The 9,575-nt window shown below is 40.2% G+C and overlaps 2 protein-coding genes across 3 annotated transcripts in view; both read right to left on the bottom strand.

Annotated features, from left to right (window-relative positions):
• TCAIM (T cell activation inhibitor, mitochondrial) overlaps positions 1-6,102 on the bottom strand; it is a 70,463-nt gene extending 64,361 nt beyond the window's left edge. Inside the window, exon 1 of one of the 2 annotated variants that reach the window (XM_040637036.1) lies at positions 5,443-6,102. The gene's annotated coding sequence lies outside the window, so the exon portion shown is untranslated. The remainder of the gene's footprint in view (positions 1-5,442) is intronic. The other variant, XM_040637037.1, reaches the window with a different exon arrangement.
• A 1,585-nt stretch (positions 6,103-7,687) lies between these two features.
• The window catches only part of TOPAZ1 (testis and ovary specific PAZ domain containing 1), a 129,410-nt gene continuing 127,522 nt past the window's right edge, over positions 7,688-9,575 (bottom strand). Inside the window, 1 exon segment of the mRNA XM_008711910.2 lies at positions 7,688-7,973. Coding sequence (XP_008710132.2) covers positions 7,754-7,973 — 220 coding nt within the window. The 3' untranslated portion in view covers positions 7,688-7,753.

Below are 9,575 nucleotides of genomic sequence, written 5' to 3'. Positions count from 1 at the left end.
ACAGTTCTAGATTGCAGTCCCAATTTACCTCAAGAAGAAACCACTCACCACACTCACACATAATGAAATTTCATTTTTTATGTTTTTTTAAGTTTATTTTTTTTTAAGTAATCTCTACACCCAACGTGGGGCTTGCATTTACAACCCCGAGATCAAGAGTCACACACTCTTCTGACTGAGCCAGCCAGGCACCCCTAATTTTTTATATTATTAAGAAAATTTATGCCATTTAACTGCAAAGATACTAATAAATGAGCTAAAAATGGATAAGAAATGAGGAATAATACTTGAGAGGCATATGATCATCCAAGAATAAAGATGGGAAACAGATGAAATACGCAGCCATGCTCTAACCAACATCCATTATTCAGCATAAAATGATCCTAAAAGCACACTTGAAAAGCCAGAATTACTAAATAATGCAAAGCACCTTGACATACAATGCAACAGCACAACCTGTTTTGTTTTTGCAGCAATATCTTAGGAAGTCATAAAATCTAAATGTCCCCACCCAACGATACGGTAGGTGATCCAAACGACACGCCCCACTGCACATTTTCAACAGCAAGACATCAAAACAAACACAACACTGAAAAGAAACTGTTATGATAACTGATTCGAAAAAAAAATATTTTGAAGTTTGAAAATTAAAGCACACTATAAAGACAAAAATTTTGAAATGAATTTAGGAAAGACTAGCTGTTTCAAATTTGATTCATAAACAGTTTTCGAGGCAGACAGCCAAGTTACACTTAATATATATCTAATCATTTATGAGTAAGATTTGCCAGGAAAAGCTCATTTACCACAGAAAGTAGCTTTATAACTTCAGAGTTAGCTCAGAATTAGTCTCCAAAGAATCACCAACAGCAAAATTGAAAAAACTAGAAAATGCATCCTTAATGATTTTCTTTCTTTTTTTTTTTTTTTTAAAGATTTTATTTATTTATTTGACAGAGAGAAAGACAGCCAGCGAGAAAGGGAACACAAGCAGGGGAAGTGGGAGAGGAAGAAGCAGGCTCCCAGTGGAGGAGCCTGATGTGGGGCTCGATCCCAGATCGCTGGGATCACGCCCTGAGCCGAAGGCAGACGCTTAAGGACTGCGCCACCCAGGCGCCCCCATCCTTAATGATTTTCAAACACGGAGCACAAAGCATGTTGTGAAGAGAAATTTTTTTTTTTTTTTTTTTTTGGGTGCAGAGACTTTACGTAGCAGGTTTTAGAAGGTTTCTGTCAAAAATAAAGAGAAAAAAGTTTCTGTACTAACTTGAATTTAAATAAACAAGTTTCTGTATTTAAAGTACTGGTTTTCAGTTGTACAGAAAAATTATACATTCACTGTCCACTTTGTAATCATAGGGTAAAATCACTACTGAGCAATGACCAATAAAGGCTATTAATACTTAGAAATGGGACAATGGATTCTCCCAATGAAAATAAAATGTTTCTAAATACAAGTCTGAACATTAAATCATGGTTTGTAGATTTAGAGAGAACTTAGAAAAAGGCTATTATAGGTTAAGAGTTAGGTGTTTTCTGTCTGCTTTTTTGGTGAGTAGGCAATTTCCTAAAAAGGTTGGGGGGGGGCACCTGGGTGGCTCAGTGGGCAAAGTGTCTGACTCTTGGTTTAGGCTCAATTCATGATCTCAGGGTCCTAGGATCAAGCCCAGCAGTGGGCTCTGTGCTCAGTGCTAAATCAGCTTGTCCCTCTCTTTCTTCTCCTCCCCCCACCCCACTTAAATAAATAAAATCTTAAAAAAAAAGTTAAAAAAAAGGTTCACATGGCAGTAGAGTAAAAAGATTTATCACGTAGGCCTATGGTAGCCACTACGCCACAGGTGACTACTGCAAATTGAGACGCATTTTAAGTGTAAAGTATGCACTGGATTTTCAAGATTTGGTACAAAGAATGCAAAGTATCTCAATACTTTTCTATATTGATTAGGAGTTGAAATTATTAAAATTAATCTTCCTTTGTTTCTTTTTGCTTTTTTAAAAGTAAAACACAATCTGATAGTGTCTTTTACAGTTTACTACTAGAAAATGTAAAATTATATCCGTGGTTCATATTGTATTTCTATTGAACTGTGCTGATCTAAGCCACTACAAGGCAAAAATGCTTTTAAGTTAACATGACACTGTCAGAGAAGGCAGTCTGCACAAGGATTAGGAAGGTTGCCCTGTCTGAAATCTGTATTCAAATCTTGATTCTGGCACTGACTACCTGTGTGAGCATGGGCATGTTATTTCACCTTCCTGAGTCTGTGTCCTCATCTTGTAAATAATACAGATGGTTCAAGAGCTGCCTCTTCTATGAAAAAAGTTTAATGTGAATTAGCTTATGTGCAATTGGTGAATAGGGGAAAGGTGTTACATCCTATGCAGTTTTTTTCCCAGCACGTTAAAGGTTTGGAGTGATCAGAGGTGGTCATTCTACGATTACAAAGGCTTCAGCCATATGTAAAGACCTTAATGACAAACCCTGAAAATCCTCCAGTGGTTCCTTTGCTTTAAGAAGCTGATGGTTAGTGGCTTCAAGTATCCCTGCATTTTTCACATCAAGCAATCTGGAAAGCTGTTAGTGTAGAGGAAAAAGCTGGAGACTTCCACATGTCTTGTTTTGAGTGGTGTGTATGGTTTCTTCATAAACCCTGTTATTTTAGTGTATTATCCTGCATAATGTCAGGATTTCCAGGAATGTGTATATGTCACTACAGCAGAAACACCTGCATAATATGTACTGTCACCCCAAACTGCCCTTTAATTCAAAATTTAAAAATTTTCATTAGCTGAGAGAATACCTGGAGCTAACACTATGCTATAGTCTGGTAGACAGAAGTAGTTTAGTCAGAAACTTTATTGTAGAAAATGTCAATTCAGTAAATATTTTATTGACCTTTATCAAAAGAGAAGAATTACAATTCTAATACTAGCAATAAAGACTAACAAATTTAATACAAATGAAACAACAATATTGGTATCATCATTTGTCTAGTCATGGTCTAGACTGAAGTTATTTGCACTGTGTGTTTAAGAAAAAATGCTGAAAGACACATATAAAATGCTATAAATATTCATTACACTGTATTTCTAAAAGCTGAAATGTAATCTAGAATATTATAATTATTTTTTAGTTCTATGGATATGGGATCCCACATTAGACTTTTTTAAAAAAAATTTTGTTTATTTATTTGAGAGAGAGCAAGAGCAGAGGGAGGGGCAGAGGGAGAGGCAGACTCCTCACTGAGCAGGGAGCCTCATACAGGACTCAACCCCAGTATCCCAGGACCCTGACCTGAGCCGAAGGCAGACTGAGCCACCCCCGGGCCTGCCCCCCCACACTAGACTTTTGTACATGTTCTAAGGAGTATATTATGTATAAAAGTAGGGGCTATCTGTCTCAGGATTTTTGTGAAACTTAAATATAATAATAATAATAATAATAATAATAATAATAGGCCAAGAACCCAACTTCAGGGGCTCCTGGGTGGCTCAGTCGTTAAGCATCTGCCTTCGGCTTAGATCATGATCCCAGGGTGCTGGGATCGAGCCCTGCATCAGGCTCTCTGCTCAGCGGGAAGCCTGCTTCTCCCTCTCCCACTCCCCCTGCTTGTGTTCCTTCTCGCTGTGTCTCTCTCTGTCAAATAAATACAATCTTTAAAAAGAAAAATAAATAAATAATAAAAAAAAGAAACCAACTTCATTACTCTAGCCAGAAATAAACAGGCCCCAGGGAAAACAAAATCATAAGGGGCCTGACTGATAACTGCAATGTCAACTTTTAAATTTACTATGAGAAGTGTGATTGCTAACAAGACAAGAAGATTTAGATCTGTGTTTCTTTCCCTTATAGGACTTAGCTACCGAGAAAGTCAAAATGACTTTTAGCAGATTGAAAATCCACTGCTTCAGAGTAGAGTTGGGTGCTCCCACTTGCTAGTGAGAAACAGTCTAAAAGCCTGGGGCACCCAGGTCAACTGCAAGGTTCTTGTCTCCAGACAAATTTTTACATGGGTGGTTCTTACACAAATTCCATGTAGCCTACTATTCTTCCATTTGGAAAAGGCCTTAGGATGCTATAAAATAACTAACTCTTCAGACTTGGGAGGCACTATGGGTCCTTAATTCACCTAATTTATCAACAGGCATTTACAAAGTGCTTATGTGCCAGGCTCTGTGCAAAGTACTGGGAACAAAAAAAACATTAAACCAATCCCACTTGTCCAAAAATGCAGTTTAGGAAAGATGGAGGGAGTGGGAAAATAAACAACGATAATTATAAAATATGATTAATGAAATCATACAGCCATGCACTGAGTATTATGGGGAAACACTCTGGTACAATACCTAGACTGGGGTTGGGGGGCGGATCTGGAAGGTCTTTTCCAAGGAGATGGAGAACTCTGGATTGAAGCTGGAAGATGAGGAAGGTCACAATTCATTTACAAACCGTCTTAAATGGCCACTGTCATCCATTTAATAGTGATGTTAGCTTTTATTTCATAAAATGAAAATTTCTGATTTTAACCTAAACTCTGTGCTGAGGCATTAAATCTATGCAGTTTCAAATCAAATCTAGGAGAAAGACAAAGAGGTATCTAATTTGGTGGAAAAGCCAAATTATGGGTTGTTTAAAGAAAAACGGTTTTGCTTACCTCTGACAGATACAGAAATAGTAACAGTGTTTGTAAATAAAGGTCCTAGGACTGGTCTTTGGACATTTGGCACAATTTTTATTTGAAAGTAACTTATTTTAACAAAGTTTAATATCCTCAGGCCACTCCCATTTAAACTGCGACTTACCTTAGTAACTATACTGCAGGGATTTTAAAAGCAGTTCGTTCCGTCAAGGAGAAATAAAAGCAGGCAATTTTTCACTGCTTTTAAGTTGACTACTTCTCAGGGAAGCGAAAAAGGCAAAGAAAAAGCAAAGCAGGGCGTCCTATTAAATAAATTAATAAATTATAGCAAGAGCAAAGTACCTAGGTTCTTTAGCTTCCTTCCTAAATCTTTTGCTATTATGCTATAATCACAACACTTCTATGATCAAAGTAAGGACTTCGGGGACACATCATAGTTGGAAACAAACCTGTCTTTGGTTTCTCATTTCAAAACAAGTTAAAACAGATGCTGGGAGTACTCCGGGCCCTGGCATCGCCTCAGTTCAAAAGCTACTACGTCGACCTAAGGTGACTCCGCACGCTGCCCACCCAGACCCCTCTTTCTGCGCTGAGCAGCCCCAAGACACCACTAGAGCCCCCCCGCTCCTGCTCCTTACAGTTCCGGCCAGCGTCCAGCCCCGTGGGATCCCTCGGACCTGCGCCACCTCCCACCCCTTAACAGGAGGAAGGGCTGTCGCTCCCTAGGGCTGGGCAGGGACGCATGCGCACCGGGGCACCAGCCCTGCTAACTGGCGCGCGCCGCAGGGCCCGGCGTTCCCACCTGCCTTTGTCCCACTGCACCGGCCGACAGGTTACCGTCGGCAGTGATCGCGGAGCCGCTGCCCCTGAAATCCCAGTCGGGCACGCAACCGCTCGCGCTTCCCTCCGGCGCAGGTCGCGGCGGGTCGCTCGAGGGGAGCCCGGCGCGCTACCGGCGCCGAGCTTGCGCTCTCATTGGCTGACGCGTGCCCAGCCTTCCTCCCTGAGCGCCTGCGCGCAGCCGGACGCCGGGGGAGGGGGGGGCGGGGGGAAGGCTAGCGGTCCCCAGCCCCGCGCTGACAGCAGTGCCCAGGTGACCTGGCTGCTGTCCCCGCTCCCCTTGCCCCTCCGCCTTCTTACCGACCGGCCGGGAGGGGGCTGCGCGGAACGCTTTGGGAGACGCGAATGAGCACTCCGAGACGTAACAAGCTAGGCCGGCGGGCGTCAGAAAATGACTGGGCGGCAGGTGGCGGAGCCTGACCGGAACCGGGTGGACAGGACGGGGAGCGGAGGGTGACCGAGCACGCGCTGGAGCCTGGAGAAGGGGGAACGCGCGCATGCGCCGGGCCACCCCACGTCCCCCACCCGGGCGCCGAGGGAGGGGGTGAAGCTGCCCTTGAGAATGGCCCGCGCGCGGCGCTTTCGGAGATGAAGCCTTTGGTCCGCTCTCAGTTGAGAGCTCCAGATTTTAAAGTATGCCCTTTGGTGTCCTTACAGAAATATAGCTAATTCTTAAACATTTTTCTCCAGTTTACATTTTGTTTTTGACTTTGGTCCCTTCGAGATCTTGCTATTTTCAAACCTTAAGCATTCCCTCCGCCCCGCGTTTTAAACTATTCATCTTGGGTTTTAGCTGAGTTTGCTCTTGTGGCTTTGATTATCCTTAGGAACCGCCACAAATGAAATTAGGCGAACGCAACAACCGCTCTTTCCCTACCTTTCGGCACTGTTGAGAGAGGGGGGAAAAAGGCGCCTCCATTTGTTCCATCCCTGAAGCCTCTTGCTCTTGACAGTTTGGTCACTCGTGATCCATTCCATCCAATCCCATTTTTTCCGTAAAAGCTTAATTTACCATCTTTTCTCATTTTAATCTTTTCATATGCATCCTGGCCACCAGCATCTAAATGCTCTCATATTTCTCTAATTCTTTTCTTCGGTTTTCAGTTTCCATCTATAGGAAGGACTAATTTGTAAGTGTCCACTTACCATTCTCTTCACTTATCCTCAAAGGCGCCTCAAACTGATGGTAGTAATCTCCAAACCTATTTTCTAGGTGCCGCATTTAAGTAATGGCAATTATTGTCACCGGGTTTCTTCATACTAGAGAAGTGAGCGTTTTTCTTTACATCTCTTCTCACTTCCCATATCCCGTTCTGATAGTATTCATTTCACATTTCATCATATGATAATAGGCATTTTGCTAAGTGCTAGGATTTAACTTTTAGTCTTGGGAGGGTGTAGACTTATTCCAGTGATGCTATTATCATATTTTGAGAACTTTAAGAAATACTTTCAGTTCCCTTAGTCATGACTTACTCTTTTATTACTCACTTTATTCAGACTTTTTCTCTAAATGATTTTAAATTATGTTTTAAAGTATCAAATTAAGGATTGAGAATGATCACCTTGGAGAGTGACTTTATGGATCCGGAGGAGGACTTGAGAAAAGCAGTTTTAACTTCCTAAGGTGGTTAGGAACAGTCCTTGTTAGAGTATTTTGGTTGTGGTATATTTGTTTAAAATACTGTTTTCTTTAGTCATACCTAATGTAACAAATTATAAATTTTCAAAATACATACATTCTAAGATACACTAAAGGGAAATTATTCAGAGGATAAATATCTAAAAATTTTTGGTGTAACTCAGAAGGTGCTCTAGAATTTGTTTGAATCGTTTTTCAATAGTATTTACTATTCTAGATTACAGATGTAGAGTAGGATTTAGACTGTACTGTGTATAAACTTCTTTCATACCCTAAACGTTTATCTGAAAACTCCAGTTACCTGCTCACCTACTTTCCCCTTTATGTTTCCCTCTTATTAAATGCTGTACAATATTCAGTTTGTGATTTTCCACTGTTTAGATTTCAGAATAGAGATTTACCATACTTAGGTTTCCTTAAGTTAAAGAGAAATCAAAAAGTAATTTGAAAAATCACTTTTCTGTGTGGATAAAACCATTTGCATATTTCAATCCAAATTTTTAGTGTTTGGAAACTATTAACTTACTATAAACCAATAAAGGGCAAAAGGTGAATATAGTGAAAACTGTATTTTTATTGCCTTTTATTTTCAACAATGATTACTTGAACTTAAAAAAAAACCTTTATTTAACTAATGGTTACTGAAAAGCCAAACCTTTCCAGCCCACTTCATATTCTCTTTCAACCATTTCAGGGCAGAACAATGTTCCAAACTATAAACCTGTTCCTTATTAACATTGACGGTCATGTGCTTAATGAAGAGCTTTGGATCTGATATACGAGCAGCCATAATTAATCTTTCCACTGCGGCTTGATAATCATCCTTGTTCCGAGATTTGCTTTCTTCACATCTACAAAGTGAACAACTCACAAAGTCAGAAACTATAGTTTCTTCAAAAGAGTCATTTATATTTACTGGTACTAAGCTATGAGTCTTTTTCCTGTATTCTTCTAATAGTGGCTTTCAAATTTTTTCAAACAAGATACATAGTAAAAAAGACATTTTATACTGTGACCCAGCATATACACTCATACGTAAAGATGGAAGTTTCACAAAACAAGACTGACCCTTAAGACAATGTACTCTAACTTCTGTCTTTTTTTTTTAAGATTTTATTTATTTATTTGACAGAGAGAGAAAGAGAGAGAGAGAGAAAACAAGCAGGGGAGGAGTAGGCGCAGGGAGAGGTAGGCTCCCTGCTGAGCAAGAAGCCCAATGTGGGACTCAATTTCAGGACCCTGGGATTATGACCTGAGCTGAAAGCAGTCACTTAACTGACTGAGCCACCCAGGCTCCCTGTCTTTTATTTTTTAATAACGTGGTTGCAGGGGTGTCTGGGTGGCACCACTGGTTAAGCTTTTCAGGCCCTCATCTCAGGGTCCTAAGATTGAGCCCTGCATCTCACTCTGCACTCAGCAGAGTCTGCTTAAGACTTCCTTTCCTTCTCCCTTTGCCCCTCCCTCATGTGTGCTTGCTCTCTCTCAAATAAATAAATCTTAAAAAAAAAATAATAATGTGGTTGCAATACCCTAAATTGATTTCACCACACAAGTGTGCTATAACCCACAGTTTGAAAAACACTGATCTGGAACATGGTTAATAACCTCTCTCTTTGTATTTTTAAAGTTGATAATTGCATAACTATTCACTGTAATGTATACAAAAATACTGAATTTAATCAAATTTGGAGTTATAAACAGTCACGTTTTAGCTTGATATTAGTGATAAGCATATACATAACAGGTAGCTAACATTTGGTAACAGAATTGTAGCTAATACCTTTACTAAATTTCCAGGGTTTTTTTCAGTTTTAAGATTATTCACTAAAGTGCTAGAATTTACTTTTCTAATAACTTTTGTAGCAGTCTCCAAATTTCATAAAATTCATAAAATTCTATGACTGTTTATCCTAAGGGACAGGGAGTAGGAAGTATCTAAAACAGAGATGTGGCTGTTATATTAGGCATCAGTTGTTTGTGTTCACTGTATCCTGTTCTTGGCACACGTAGGGCCCAACAGCAAGACGCAAGAATGAGTCTACCTGCATTAACACCTTAGTGTGGTGCACAGAGTACTGCAAGCGAGGATTTCACCTAAATCACCAAGTTGAACCAGTGGTCAAGAGAGGAAGGATTGCTCAGGTGCCTTCTACTACATTCTGGCTTAGAAAGTGGTGCCTAAAATCTGGTAGACTGGGCATATGCCAACTAGGTGCAGTTTTTGGAAGTCTGAAGATGAGTCAAGTTTTCCCTGAGAGAGGTTAGTGTAACAAGGCAGATCTCAGTATATAATAATAATAGAGAAAATCATATTGACAAAGTTAAAGATTTAGGCATGTCACTAGTTATGCACTGAGGTCACAAATACCCCCCAAATTCAAAAATGAATAAAAAGGCTGCATATATGTGGGGAATGGAAAGCTCTGAGAAAATCAAACCCTCTTTAGGAAGTT

This window comes from Ursus maritimus, unplaced genomic scaffold, assembly GCF_017311325.1.
Source record: "Ursus maritimus isolate PB19 unplaced genomic scaffold, ASM1731132v1 scaffold_20, whole genome shotgun sequence".
Taxonomy (NCBI): Eukaryota; Metazoa; Chordata; class Mammalia; order Carnivora; family Ursidae; genus Ursus; species Ursus maritimus.
The sequence above is the reverse complement of the archived record's forward strand: the minus strand, read 5'-3'. Positions and strand labels throughout refer to the sequence as shown.